We start from the raw sequence: 16,078 nt of genomic DNA, 5'->3' as shown, positions 1-16,078 counted from the left end.
TTCAAACAGTTTTAGTTTAGCTGTAAGTCGTAATAATAGTAAAAATTAGTGAGCAATAAAGTTTTCTTCCAAATCACTCCATTTATTATTCATTTAACATTTGTGTGCTGATAAAAATATAAAACTAACAACACTCTAACTTATCTATTATTATTATTTTACTTTGTATTCACTTGCTTATAGAACAACTTCAAAAATTCCTTCACTTATAAACTTTAGTGCATTTGTTTACTTTGTATGTGAATATAAATACATAAAAGTGCTTATATGCATATATAAATACATATATTTATAGAGTAAGTATGCAGGCACGAACGTCTTATCACACAAACTACGTTTATTATTTAATATATGTATATTACATATATATTTTTGCTTACTACAGTCACGTAAACAAATTTTACGCTTTGTAGATTTACATATGAACGTATTAATGTAATCATATGTGTTATAAAAATATTTCTTTAACTTCATTTTATATTTATTTAAAATTATAATACTATCACACGTAGGTTTTGTTTTTGTCGTTTTCTTTAATTTTCTCGTTTGTTCATTATATTTAATATTTAAGTATTCAGTTGGCATTTGTAAATATTTATAACAATATGACTTCAAAAGCTTTTTCTTCATATTTAATAAATAAATATTGCAAGTAATTTTTATTTATTCTCAATTATAATGGCTTTGTTTATGCTGCAAAGGCTCAGTTGTTTTAGAATATCGTTTACTTTGTTTAATATTTGCTAATTTTTGGCTGGTTTTACAATAGTTTAATATATATTTATGCATATTTTGAACTATTTCGTAATTCGCTTTTTGTTTTTCTTGTTGTAGCACTATTGCTTAATTACTTTTACTACATATTTCTAACAATACACCGTAACTTATTTTAGAAACAAATATGTATGTTTATATATAAAATATAACTAGAAAATTAACAGTATTTCATACTTTTATCACCTATAATTATTATATTAATTATAATATAAAATATTTTACGCTCGCAGTTTTCGCTTGAGCATAACATAAGCCAATCCTTTAAAAGTCGACAACTGCAGAAACATTATTAATATATTCATGCCGAAATTTCCATTTTCCATACCGAAACTGCGTAGCACTGTGCTGGCATTTCTGCAAAAAAAATAAAAATAAAATAATTAAAAAATTTCAAGTACTTATGTATTTGCAATAAACTAAGACGCGGAAAAGAAAGAAATTACTATAGAATATATTTTTTCAGCAGTAGTGGACACGAATTTATACTTTCATATAAATTTATTATCTTGTTGGTATGTTGAACGATATAGGATCTCCGACGTTTCCTCCAGAATGTTACAAACTTCGTGGCAAGCTTAATATAGCCTACTCACACTATAAAAATTATGCTTAAAAATAAACTGTAAATACATACTATTTATTATTTTTGCAAAGATTTACATTTTTTTCTTGAAAATTCAGGAATTATTAAAAAAATTTGTAAATTTTTGTTTACATACATTTAGGTAGCTCTCATCGCATTCTTACAACCGAAATTATTAAATGTTCGCGACCGCCCGAATAAAAATATCCATGTTACTACTCACTTGAAATGGCAATACACCACATCCATTGGGCAATAAATATTCCCACGATTATTAGAATATATCGCCAGGACCATGCTCTCGAGCGCATAACGAATTGGTGATAAGTACGATAGCAAGCGCATTAAGCTCGACATATGTGTGAGCAGTATAAGGAAACCGGAAAATATCAACATGAAGCAAGTCAAGACAGCACCCACAAATGTACCGTTCTGTAAAGAAGAATACTTTTTCTAGTAAAAATGGATATATTTATAAAAAAAAAAGTACTAATAAACTATTATATATTTTTTGTGCAACGGGTTGGTAGTATCAGAAACTCTGAAGATAATATTACAAAAGGGACAAGTTGAAGAAGGTTAGGTTAGGTTGGGTTAAACTGGTAGGCCAATAAACCATGCATAGACCAGTTACGGTCCTTTGCGATACCAGATGGAGTTCAGTTCCTAGGTCCAAGAGAGGTAGTCATCCTTTACGATGCCTGCGCTTGACGCAAACAAGTTAAAGAAATTAATAGAGACCCAACTCCATAGATCATAAAAATGTTTATAGAATTATTTTACTTTCTTCACCTTTGCCTGTGATAATTTTTCGTCAAAATGTTCTCACATTTGACGAGTTTTTCATACAGTATAATTTCGGCATTCATTTATTAGTTAAATGTTTAAAGTACTCACAATCGGATTCAATATAGTGCCTAATAGCACACCCAGTCCATCGGCGCATATCGTCACCACGACAGCTGTCAACATGAATTTAGCATAACGTTCAATTTCGAATGGCTGATCGGTCATCAGGTAGGCAATGGTGATATATGTCATGGAGAATATGATCTGTGGCAGAGAGAGACATTGAGTGCAAGATATAGACTTTTCTACATCATTTACTAGTTTCATTTATATAATTTTTTTGCTTTTGAAATTTAAAATTTCAAACTTACGTGCACTGGTGTAGACGTTATCAGTGTCGCCATATAATACGTTCGTAATTTATACCAATTGTTGAAAGTTTCCTTTTTGACTATGCTGATTTCTTGAGGGACTAAAATATAAGAAAAATTTTATTGTAATTTACCGACCCTTATGTATAGATCAAGGAATCCACAAATATCATGGAAGCGCTTTAAGCCCTTCACAAATTTGTTGTGGCTGCTCTTATAGAGTTAACCTCAATCTAGCTAAATCTGTATGGTCGAGAATAAAGTGTTTCTACTTAGCCATCTTCGAGACAACTTTGACAATTCGCGTCTGAAACCCCGTTGCATACTACTGTGTACTCGTACAGTGTTCACTTAAGCTTATGACAGTACAACTTAGAGGTTACTTCTTCTTCTTCTTTGGCGCCTACAACCGTAGGTCGGTCTGCATCAGTTGCCTTTATCTTTTAGGGGGTCACACCCCAATGCAAAGCAGGCCGCTATGCACTTGGTCCTTCCATTGGATACGTGGGCGATCTTCCGTTGACCACCCATGTGTTTCGAATTAAAGGAGGTTTAGAACCCATCACGTAAAAATGGTATGAAAGGAACACGAAGGCTTCGGACAACGAACAACAATTTGAAAAATTGGTGAATTTCGGATCGAAGGCCTCGGTTATTGACTTCAAGGTTTCAGTTACTCGGACAACTGACAACGAACAACAATTTGAAAAGCTGGTGAATTTCGGATCAACCCTTTGTTAGTGCCAAACTCAACCCAAATACCGTTTCCGTGAGAGTTTGATATATGAAACGCGAATGTACCCGGTTTTCATCCGGCCAACAACTGTCAATACTGCCGCTTCAACAACGAATTCAAAACACTTCTAACAACAAACTACATTTTCAAATCCATCTACATTTTCGTTTATACAATATTCGATAGATACATACATATAGGTACATATACTATATACTCACATCTCAATAGGCCCGGCATCATTGTCGTATACCATAAATAAGTATTGTGTATTGTGAATGAACCTAAATTTGCAATCTGCTTTGTCGCATTTGAACCGGAATCGCCGTATAGCAGTCCAATCAGTATAGCACAAATAATATGCACAGCCAATTTTAAGTAGGTCACCGTCTGGGAAGTGAAACAAAAACAACAATAACATCATAACGAATAGGAAAATAATCAGCAAATGTTCTATTCCTCTTTTCACATTCTCATTCCATATTTGCCTTTTTTGTACTCACCCAATCGCGGAAAAACTGCACATGACAACGACCGATTAGCAGCCACAGACGCATCCATTCCGGCGGCGGGTAAACATGTTTTGTGGCAGATATTGGTGGTGTTATCGATGGGGATAGTTGCTTTACTCCACCCCGTTTAGACTCCATCATTTTCACGATTTGTACGCCATTTAAACCGTCCAAGTGTTGCGGTTGCTCCGCATCATAATCATATCGCCATTTAGGCTGCCGGGCAGCAGTGGCTAAGTCATCAGTGTGATCGCCATAATCGCCATTCACGCACTCCAGCACTGCAGAGTTACATACAAAGAGAATTATTAACAGATAAGTAGTTTTGTTGATAATTTTTCTAATAAAGATGGAATAGTGTAGTTTATGTAGTTAACAAGATTCATTCTTATCTGGGGTGACGAATTATATTATAACCGTCAATGGGAGTTGGAGGCGTTCACAATTTTCCGAGAGTGCAATAAGTTAGGAATACTCTAATTACTAAACAACCCCTCTAACCGATAGTTAATTAGAGGAAGTTGAGTTTCTAGCGAAGTTAGTGATCTTGTCAATATATTTTATATTGGGTAGTATTTTCGCATTTCTAATCAAATTTCAACTTATTTTTTTTATATTTATAATGAACTCTAATGACCTAAATATGTACCATTTTGGTAGGCCACTTTTTGTCATTTTTTCGCTAGAGACAATATTCCATCAGTGTAAAACTTTTCTGGTATCTCGTCGAAAAACTATGAGAAGTAATTTTCATAGGCTTCTCTTGAAGCCAACTTTAGTCCATTAAGGAGTTCTGCATTGACCGAAACAAGTGGTAGTCCTATGGTACAAGGTCAGGGCTATATAGCGGATGCATCAAAACTTCGCAGCCAAGCTCTTCCAGCTTTTTCCGAGTCATCAAAGATGTGTATGGTCTAACGTTGTCCTGGTTGATCAGTTCTGACCGTTTTTCTTCGATTGTTTTCTTCAATCTCATCAGTTGTTGACAGTAAAATGTAGAATCAATCGTTCGATCAGGCTGGAGCAACTCAATCCTTTCCAATTCCACTAAACACTCAGCATAACCTTTCGAGGCGTGAATCCTGGCTTTGCGACCATTTGTTGAGCTTCACCACGCTTGGACCATCATCTTTTTCACACATTATTGTCGTACTTGATTCACTTTTCAACTTCTGTTACCATTCGCTTCGGAAATGGTTCGATTTCATTTCGTTTCGGCAGAGAATCGGTCCTTTAAATTTTTCACAGACAATTCATGTGGTACCCAAACATCGAGCTTCTTTTTGTAGCCAGTCTTTTTTAAATGGTTCAAAAGCGTTTGATCATGAATTTTAAGTTCCATAGTGATCTCATGTCTGCTTATGTGACGGTCCTGAACAATCTTTTCCATAATTTCATCGACTTTTTCAACGATAGGTCCACCAGAGCGAGGTGCATCTTTCACATCGAAATTTTCAGAACGGAAGCGAGCGAACCATTGCAAGAACTAATACAGCATCGTTTCCGTAAACTTCACAAATCTCAAGCTTAATCTCATCTTTCTAACACTATATGGCATAACACAATGTGATTGAAAGCACTGGAGATATACGACTGCAACATGTATTGACAAAATACGAAAATACTTTTTTGATTACCATATTTCCAATTGATTGCTCTAGTAATCTATACCTCGCTTTGTATATTTCGCTATATGATGTTAGAAAGACGAGATTTCATACAAAAAAACTTGGCTTGTACCAGGATTGCTTGATTCAGTTATGCTTCCGTAACCGTAAAAAATAGAGAGGTTGCGTCAATTCCGTTCCAATAATTTTGCTGTCAAAGATGATGGCCAATTCTCGAAATTATATGATTTTATAAAACGTCGAGTACGACTGTTGGTTACTGACTGTGGTGGTTGTATCGCGATGAGCCTGCGCAAATGGTACCCACAATAAACTTTTATTTTGGAATTGTATTGTCAATAGTTGGTAGTGTCGTCCAAAAGAGAAATCCGCCCAGAAGCAGTCAGTTTTGGCCCATGCGAGAGGAATCGTGTTCTTTTACGACAACGCCAGGCCACACACATCATTAATAACTCGCTAGAAGCTCTGTAAACTTGATTGGGAGCTTCTTAGGCTTACATCTTGTGGTGCGGATCTGGCAGCTAGTGATTACTGCCTCTACAGTCCTAGTTTATTGGCAATAGTGACTGAGGATTCTATGACAGTGGTATTATGAAATTAACATCAAAATGGGAAAAAGTTATTGTAGATTGCGGGGCATATTTCATCGAAACCGGATAATTCTAACTATGCTAAATTAAACTATCAACTAGATGTAAAAATATTGGACATCCTTTTACTATGTGTCGGTACTGCGACAGGGAACCCGAAACTCCAGAACACCTGCTAATTGACTGCATAGTAGTTTGTAGACGCAGGATAAACGCTCTTGGATCCATTTTTTTTCAAACAGGGATCACATCGTCTCACTAGCACCTAGCAGTATATTGGAATTTATGAATATGCTGTGGCTCGTTGTAACTTAGTAGAGGGCACAATAGACCTTAGGTCACGGTACAGTACTTATCTATTAATCTTATCTTACTATGTGGACCATTATTTTCATCAAGTCAGTTCGATTTTATATCAGCAAATCCCGTATGCATATTCGACAGATATTTGTGCGTAAAATATCGGACTGAAATTGATCTATAAACTATGGAGGAAGTTACATTATTTCATACTTACGAAAATCAGCTGGATTGTGATAAGTCGGACATTCCAAACCGACCGTTCTTAAAAACTCAATTGTATTATGCGGCGTACCCTGGTACGTACAGCAACCTTGACTCAGCACATAAATTTGATTGAATAGACTATAAACATGTGACGAGGGTTGATGAATTGTACAAACGATTGTGCGTCCCTCATTGGCCAAGGTTTGTAGTAACTGTATTGTGTCAGAAGATGCTGAGCTATCCAAGCCACTGTGTATAAAAATTTGAAACAAATATTTACATATATTAAAATAATTATACTATATACATGTATGTATGTATATTAGAAAAAAAAGTACTAGTTCAGTAAATACCAAGTCAATACAATTCAGTTAGAAAGGTACTTACGTTGTTGGCTCATCCAAAAATAGCACCGCTGGATTATCTATTAACTCCAAGGCGATGGATAAGCGTTTCTTTTGGCCGCCAGATAGGTTTCCAGCGCGTGTTGATTTGGTCTGCGATAACTTGAGGGTGTCCAATAAATGTTCAATCTGGAAGTAAGAATGGCGAATGCATTTACTTTTTGATTTTGTGCTTTAAAAAAATTTAAATTAAAAATGGTTCAACTTGAGCCAGTTCATCAGCCCTAATTTCCATAAAACATCGACATTTTTGGGTTCTGGGAAGAAACTAGTACTATTTGTATCATGAATATTATAGCTAATTACCAGCATTTTCTTCTCCTTCATGTTCATCGAATCGTTAGAGATTTTCAATTGAGCCGCCAGCAGCATTGTCTCCTCAACGGTAAACCATGAATGAAAATGATCATCTTGCATTATATAACAACAGAGTTTACGCGATTTAGTTGGTGAGTCTCCAAACTGTATATTACCGTTGACACCTTTTGTCCTAAAAATTATAAAAGCGACAATTGCAGAAGATAGTTTTTATTTTCATAAATATACTTGATTAATATTACTAATGCGTCTAAAGTTTTTTAATCCAGACTAAATTAAACCGAAATTCGGTTGTATCAAAACTATATGTGGTACGAGTAAATATAAAAAGGAATATCGCGTATTGATAAAATATTGCTTTTTGAAGGGAAAAAATACAATTGAAGCAAAAACTTGGCTTGATGACAAGTTTCCGGACACTGCTCCAAGAAAATCAATCATTAAGGATTGGTATGCGACGTTTAGACGTGGTGAAATGAGAACCGTGAACGGTGGATGTCCAAAAGGGGTTGTTACTGATGAAAACATAAAAAAATAACTTAGGGTATGAGAAAGATCTGTGCAAAGTGGGTGTTGCGCGAGCTCACCATTGACTAAAAGCAACGACGAGTTGATGTTACGGAGCCCGAGTTTTTGTGACGATATATGATGATGGATGAAACTTGGTCCATTATTCCACTCCGAAGTCCAATCGACAGTCATCCGAGAGGACTGCACACCATGAACCCGTTCCAAAGCCTGGAAAAACGCAACAGGCTGACAAGGTTATGGAGCCTGTATTTTGGGATGCGCTTAGAATAATTTTTATTGACTACCTTGAAAAATCTTGAGAAAGGGGGACTATCGATAGGTAAAAGTCGCTTACATAGCGTTATTGGACTGTTTGAAGAACGCATTAACTTAAAAACGGTCGCAATTGAAGGAAAAGAAAATATTGTTTCGACAAAACAATCAATAAAACACAAAAATCTGTGAATTGGGCTTCGAAATGCTTCCGCATCCGCCGTATTCTCCAGATCTGGCCCCCAGTAACTATTTCCTGTTCTCAGATCTCAAGAGAATGATCGCTGGGAAGAATTTTTCGTCGAATGAGGAGGTGATCGCCAAAACTAAGGCTTCTTTTGAAACAAAAGACAAATCGTATTACGAAAATGGTATCGAAAAGATGAAGGGTCACTATTATCAGTGTACATATAACCCTTAAAGAGAACTATGTTGTATAAAAAAAAAACGAATTTTGCCAAAAAATCTGTTTTACTATGGTAGGCCATGGGCTTTTCAATTGGCCTGTTATAATACCCTTCGCAATTAAAAAAGTTTTTCATACAAAAACTTAACTTTGATCATTTTGATGGTGCAAACTTGTATGGCAAATATTTGTATGTTGCAGTGGTCCAATTGAAAAAATTTGTTCGCAGTTCCCATACAAGGCCTTGATGATGATTTTGATCAATCAGTTTGTAGTATAGCTGATTTATCCAATATCCGATATGGGTGGTTTCAGAAAAGCAGATCGAAAGTTCCTGGGAGAAAAGAGTGTTAAATTTCAGTTCTTAATCTCCCCTATCAAAGCAGCTTTCAAATGTGGCAGAAGAATGTGAAAGGGTGCAATATTAGTGAGGCTAGATAATAGCCATAAATCAGATCCTTTAGCGTCGTTAGATTCTTTATGAATGAAATTGTTCAGTCCATTTCTTTGGGTACAATTAGCATGGGTTTCCGGAATCAATCCTCAGCCACTGTTAAAAAATATTTCTATGCATTGAAATAAATCTTAATACAATAACTGGGTCGAAAAAGATCAGAGTGAGAGGTAATCACTAAGATCATAGCAATTCCTTTAAAAATCTAAGCTTCAAAGAAACGATAAAGCAATCGGATAATTGGTCCATGAGATGTAGAGGCTAGATAAAAATTATTTTTAAATTTTTGTTTTTTTATGGTCCTAATCTAATTTTTCTTCTGCCGAGAACATAAAGAAAATCATAACTTGAAGCTGAGACCTTTATAATGTATAAACGCAAATAGTATGTAAGTAAATTCAATTAAAAATGTATATAAACTTACGTTAGGCCTGTTAAAATATTCATCAAACTCGACTTGCCCGCTCCCGAGGGCCCCATAATCGCCGTCAGTTGGCCAGAACGGAATGTACCCGAAATTCCTTTCAATATGGTTTTCTTCACTGAAAAAGCATACGAAAAAAATTAAAACATTGAAAAATAATAAAGCAAGAAAAATTTAGCACGTGCTAAAGTGCAAGATAAATATTTGCTTTTAAGGTCGTCTCAACTGGCAAATTGTTTCTATATACTTGTACATACATACATATATATTTTTTCAAATACCTATAATACAAGCCAATGCTAATGAGTATTACTAACTTATATTGGAGATGAGCAAAAAACTGCTGTAAATAGCTAAAAACGTCACGATGCTGAGTACATATAGTATGTATGTAATCGTATGATATTCATAAATATTTCTTATATATACATATGTATGTATGTATGTCAATCAGTACAAATGTGCTTATCACTTTGACAAATAAACATTTTTTTGCTGTGAACCAATTTGCAATGCATATTTGCATACATACAAACTTCCAAACAACGGATGTTAATTAGTAAATACAGATGATGTCTTATATACAAGTATACATCTATACATAGTATAAGATTTGCATATTAGTATGTATTACATACACCATACATATGTACATATAGGAATACTCTTGGAGTTGACATTCTTAACGCAATGACTAATCGTACCTGTGTACAAACAGTGAAACACATTTGCACAAAATATATGTACATACATACATATGTACATATATATGTTTAAATTTTTTGCTACAATTCTTTAATTCTTGTTCTGTAACTTAAAATCTAGTTTTGGTTTTTTTAAGTTGTTAAAGTTAACAATAGTTAATCCATTCCAAAATTTGTGTGTCAACCGGCACGTACCAAAAATTCTATACCGGCATCAGTATTTATAAAATATATACATACATACATACATTACGCACGTGTATACATATAAATACATACTTATACATTTTTGAAAATTTTGTTGATTCTTCTAGGACATATTTTAATGTATTCTGAGAAATTTATTAAAACAAACTGGTTATTGTAAAATATATATTTGAACAGACATCACTGCGTAAGGGAACTCCAATTGCATAAAATAGATCGAATCCATCAGTTTAATATGGATATTTCTTTATGTTTGTATCAATTACTTGCTACCAGCAAAATGGCAATTTGATATCAAAAAAGAAAAAATGAACCACCGAGGCTACATATAATTATGTTAATACACTTCTTTTAGAATAAAAGTATCAGTTTGTGAGGAAAGATATATGCCATAATTGTGCAGATTCTTGAGGAACAAAGAACATGTGTAAAATTTCAGATCGATACCTCCAAAACTGGAGGACTAGTTTGCGTACATACAGACAAACAGACATGACTACAGCAGATATATCATATCGTGGTCCGATATTGGTGATTCCAACAAAAGAGCAGCTCCTTGCGAAGAAAATGACGTTTGTTAAATTTCAGAACGAAATCTTCCCCGTCAAATCAGCATTCAAGTGTCGCAAAACTTCATTCAAACGTGTATGAAAGAGAATAACATTAATAAAGTTGGATAATGGTCATGAATCAGATAGACTCCTTATGAATGGCAGTGTTCATGTTATTTCGTTGGGTTCAATATCACGAGTTTCCTGAATTTATCATCAGTCACTGTCGACAAATGTCCTCTATGCATTGAAAAAATCTCAAAACAATAACCTGATCGGGGTTACAAATCATTAAGATCCGACAAATACGTTTAAAAATCTAAGCTTGAATAGTGACGTGCATAAATAAAGCTGTCGGATCGTCACATGATCATTTATAAAGTCACCGACGGTTCCTTCTGAGTGTTACACACTTCCTGCAAACTGAATATACTTTGTTCAGGATATAAAATCTTCTGGTAGAAATTTTCAAAAATTTTACGAGATTGGTCCGTTGAATGGAACTTATTTTATGCTCTATGTTGCACTAGAACAAAACTTGATATCAAAATCCAAATGAAGCTTATATTCACATAGACCATATTGGAGACTAAAAAATTCACGTATTTTTCACGTCTTATAAGTAATCATAGACGATTGGAATTGACATTATCATCGATCCGAGTAAGGTGGAATTACTCCCAGTAAATATGAAACAGTATAATATTCCGGTTCTTTTTCTTCAACTGGAGATTTTACGAAACTTTCTTGAAACTCAAAGGAAACTGTCCTTTGGTGGTATATTCTTGTATCCTCGAGCCACACTTAGTTCATTGAGCTAATGTGGTGATCGTGCTGGGTAAATCGGGGGTGACTTGTGTCCTATTGATGGAGCTTCTCAGTAAGATAAGTATATCTAATTATAGGGTACTAACTTTTAACTGATACCCATGTAATAAGAGGTCTGGAAAAGGAGGAATTATATCAGTACTTCATTCTCGGCTATTGAGTGAAACAATTTTCTTCTCTTACTCCTTAAGTCATCCAAACAGACCTCTATGGTGTTCAAATTACTAGATGTATAATAGACTCAGAATGTTTAGAAGATCGAAACATTAAGTATGTAATGAGTAGCTGTCTTCGATTGCCATTTCTTTGCTCGCTTCTGCTCTCTTGCCAAAAAAATTACAAGTAAAAGCAACAACAAAGTGATCGAGTTGAATTCGTAGAAGAGAGTGTGCGGATACCTCATTAAAATGGTATAGCCGCTATCTTCAATGCTACCAAGCTTTTTTTCGCATATTTTAAATGATTTTTATATTGGGATTGGTTCAAAAGAGAGATGAAAATTCAAATTTTTCTTTCTTTCTTGATTTTCTAAAACGGGTGACTATTGCGCATGCGTCAGAAAACGGTTTAGCGCAGGATTGCACCAAAGTGCTGCCCGTTTGTTTGAGCATCTGTTATAGTTTGTTCGATTCGTTGAAGAGTAACGCCTGGCGATCGCAAAGACATAAGTGAGAATGTTGTCTCTGATCAGTCAAAAGCCACAAAATAGTAGGACTACTTCAAAAATCGTACACTAAGCATATGATTATATTGTTGTAATATAGATATGGCGCAGATGACACTGATAGTCATACCAACCTAGAATAAAATATTTCGACGAATGAGTTTTCGCGAGAAATTTAAATTAAATAGTCTTACTAATTTTTGCCCATAACATTATCTACGAATTATGAAAACATTAGTAAAAGCAGCAAAATAAAATCAATATTCACTACATTTTAGCCTTTTATAAATAAATTTTATGCAATAAATTATTTTTCTCTCAATATCTTCTTGATAATTGATACTTAAATTCGAATAATAAATTGACAATTGAAGGTGGTCTTTGTCGCAAATAGCAGATAATTTTTTAAATTATTTTCTATTGATTTCTATTTAATGGACCTTAACTCAATTCACTTTTAATTGATCGTATGCATTTTCCACTTTCGTATATTTATGAGCACTCTATAAGCATTTATCAGAAAATAGTCACACATGCCTACACATATACATATGTACATACATACATATATTTCTATGACTGCTTGAGTTTAACACGTTTTTAGCATACTTCCCAAACGTGACTGGGTTTTCAAATGAACCCCATTTGCATGGTAGCTATTTTCATTCATATGTGTATACAAGTTCGTTTGTGCGCTTCGTCTATATTGTTATTGTTTTAATAGCGTCGTTGACAAATGATCGGGCAAAGGCAAATGACCAGCTATAACCTACAATCGCTGGCAAAAAAATAACACAATAGCTATAAGTAATAAATAAAAATATTATTAATATTTATATATGTGTATAATAAGTTTTATTTAGTCACTTAAAGTGACTAATTTTGAACATGTGCTTGCGATAAGTGAGGCTTAATTATTTTCCGCATTTTACATAGAGACCTTACTAACTTCATATGTACTTCAAAATACGATGACTTGAAGTAATTTTTATTACTATCTAAATTTGCGTACTATGAAAATTGCTGAAATTATGAAAATTTCAATTTACACATACAACCATTTTTATATACATATGTACGTAGTGTTTACAATTTAAATTTTCCTAACCTTAAACGGCAATCACTGTTAATGCTACAAATATGCCGTGCACGAAATTGCAATGTTTTTAACACGCCTATAAATAACTGTAGTTTAGTTAATTTGGATGCGCTGAAATTAGTGGTGATAGCATCTTTTCTAGGCTACAGCCTTGGGTAGTTTCAATTGTTAAGCCGGATACGTTTTTGACATTTGATGCCAAATTTCTTATTGAAGGTATTGTGATACAAGAAATGCCAATTCGAAATTCTTTTTACGATTTCAGAAACATTAAGTTCACCATACAAAAAAAAAATACTAAACAAATTTCTTGGAAATGCAATTCATTAATTTTATGTATATCTACAAAAAATAATCTAAATTCAGCATTATGACATATATTTATGAAATTATTTCGGTTTAAAAGCAAAACAAGAAAAATTGTGTCTTCATCTAGATTTACTTATGTATTTCGCATTCGATGGAACGATGAGATATAATATATGACGACATTGCAATAGTTCAGCGAATTAAAAAACAGCGGCTACACTGGCTAGGTCATGTTATCCGAATGGACGAAAACGCTACAGCTCTGAAAGTATTCGACGCAGTACCCGCCGGGGGAAGCAGAGGAAGAGGAAGACCTCAACTCCGTTGGAAGGACCAGGTGGAGAAGGACCTGGCTTCGCTTGGAATATCCAATTGGCGCCACGTAGCGATAAGAACTCGGCTATAATCGCATAAGCGGTGTCTACGCCAATAAAGAAGAAGAAGATATAATATACTATATAGAATAATTCCCATCACTTCAAGCAATTTTAGTTATAATTCGGTCATAATATCTTAATGTGATTCAGTTCCAAATTGTTATATGTACTCAAAATCTAGTCGCTAGACCTTTTTTAATGTGATGTGGGCCAAAATAATAAGACTTTTTAATTTAAATTTCGCGCGAAAGCCCATACGCCGAATTATTTTTTTGTAGGTTGGCCGAAACGTACGAAATGTTCAAAGAGGTCTTCGGTGATACTTGTTTGACGCGACAACTATTTTTGATTGGTACAAATTATTATATTTAAAAAGAGTCAAGTACACGTTTACGACGAACTACAGCCAAGACGGCCATCAACAACTGATGATCAACACGTCAATAAAATAAAGGAATTGATGTTTGAGAATCAACACAGATCTTACTGGCATCGTTGAAATATCAGAATGATCAGTGAAACCCATTTTGAAACATCATTTGGGTCTAAGAAAAGTAAAAGTATGATTGGTTCCGAAATCACTAAATTTTTTCGAAAACGGTGTCGCGTTAAAGTCTGTGAAACAATGCTTTTCGACTACCATGATGTCATGAAACGTACTATTACTGGATATGAGCCTTGGATCTATGCTTACAACCCGTAAACAGACCATAAATCGGCCGAATATCGTGGCAAAGGTGAGCCAAAGTCGAAAAAAACATCAAAGCAGATTAAAAATCAAGAGGTCTATGGTTGGTTCTTGGTTTTTGCACCACGAAATATCTGTCATGACACTAGACGTGTTCGATTCGTCACTTCGTCGCTCCATACTCTTGTATTCGGCTCTTTTGAAAAAATTGTAGGAAGCTAAAACAAATTTATACATACATACATATGAGTTCTTTAAAAGGGACGCAATAATATGAAGAAACGCTTGCTAAACTACTTGTACTTTATGATCGGTTCGGCTGTTTTTTTTTTATAATTGTGCAAAAATTTCGTTAGTGGTTCTCAGTAGAGAATCCATCGTCTAATAAGTTTTCAGAAACTAGTCATACGAGATATAATTCTGGTCCGACCTAATATTGATTCCAAATATTTGAAAGAAGTGTTACTCCTACAACTAACGGCAAAAATCTTGTAGGAAGTCTCATTTCAGTGTTTTGGGGTACAACGATATACTAAGTAATTCATCACTAGAAATAGTAATTATAGATTAATATTTAATAGTACGAACATGTGCGAAGTTAAACGCATATTAAAATAAAATACCTACGATTTCGACCTAATAACCTCACATGATTAAGCCCGCTATATTCATATTTTATGGCATTAGACGCGTAATTGAAGAATCTGTTATTTAAATACAATGCGGAACAACACACTTTAATTTAATTATGTAATAAATAATAATACAAAGTATGCTTCGATTGACAGCTTAAAGCGAATTAATGAAATTAAATGCAAATTCTGAAAACTTGAAGTATTAGCTGTAATATGATTTTTCTAAATTCTTTGCTAACGCGCTTAATAACTACAACAGGATTACTGTGCAGTTATTATTACTTACATAATTTTTTTTATAAACATTAAACATGCAAATAAATATACTCAATAACGATTTGTTTACACAACCGAATCACTGAATTATTCATACTTTGTCTTACTCATACATTGTATAGAGAGAAACCTAAGTATGATTGACAGACATTGATAATACTTAAGCCAATCTGCGTATACTCGTGTTTATTGTTATTTATATTTGAAAATCGAAAGTGTCAGCAAAATCCAATAAATTCAAGCAAAGCTTATACTTGTACTTAGAATAAAAGCGGTATTAGCAATACTTATCTCTTGTTGCTGTTCATCATTACACTTCCAACTATCAAAGTCTACATGGCTGTACAGTATGTAAGAGTATTAGGTGATTTCCATAATTATTACATTATTATATTTACTGTTACGATTCTGACAGTTTCTCACGGCAAAAAATAAATAGCAAATGCAATATTAGGCGT

At 34.0% G+C, this 16,078-nt stretch overlaps 1 protein-coding gene across 6 annotated transcripts in view; it reads right to left on the bottom strand.

The window, feature by feature from the left end:
• Nucleotides 1–819: 819 nt before the first annotated feature.
• The window catches only part of LOC120767680 (ATP-binding cassette sub-family G member 1), a 43,609-nt gene continuing 28,350 nt past the window's right edge, over nt 820–16,078 (bottom strand). For 5 of the 6 annotated variants that reach the window (XM_040093858.1, XM_040093859.1, XM_040093862.1 and 2 more), the window contains exons 4-13: nt 9,283–9,400; nt 7,204–7,387; nt 6,881–7,026; nt 6,504–6,742; nt 3,760–4,049; nt 3,478–3,646; nt 2,521–2,621; nt 2,258–2,413; nt 1,584–1,792; nt 996–1,131 (exon numbers count right to left, since the gene is read on the bottom strand). In XM_040093858.1, coding sequence (XP_039949792.1) covers nt 996–1,131; nt 1,584–1,792; nt 2,258–2,413; nt 2,521–2,621; nt 3,478–3,646; nt 3,760–4,049; nt 6,504–6,742; nt 6,881–7,026; nt 7,204–7,387; nt 9,283–9,400 — 1,748 coding nt within the window. Of the gene's footprint in view, nt 1,132–1,583; nt 1,793–2,257; nt 2,414–2,520; nt 2,622–3,477; nt 3,647–3,759; nt 4,050–6,503; nt 6,743–6,880; nt 7,027–7,203; nt 7,388–9,282; nt 9,401–16,078 lie in introns of all 6 variants that reach the window. The other variant, XM_040093864.1, reaches the window with a different exon arrangement.

This window comes from Bactrocera tryoni, chromosome 2 (genome assembly GCF_016617805.1).
Source record: "Bactrocera tryoni isolate S06 chromosome 2, CSIRO_BtryS06_freeze2, whole genome shotgun sequence".
Classification (NCBI taxonomy): domain Eukaryota; kingdom Metazoa; phylum Arthropoda; class Insecta; order Diptera; family Tephritidae; genus Bactrocera; species Bactrocera tryoni.
This window is presented reverse-complemented; position numbering and strand designations above follow the sequence as displayed.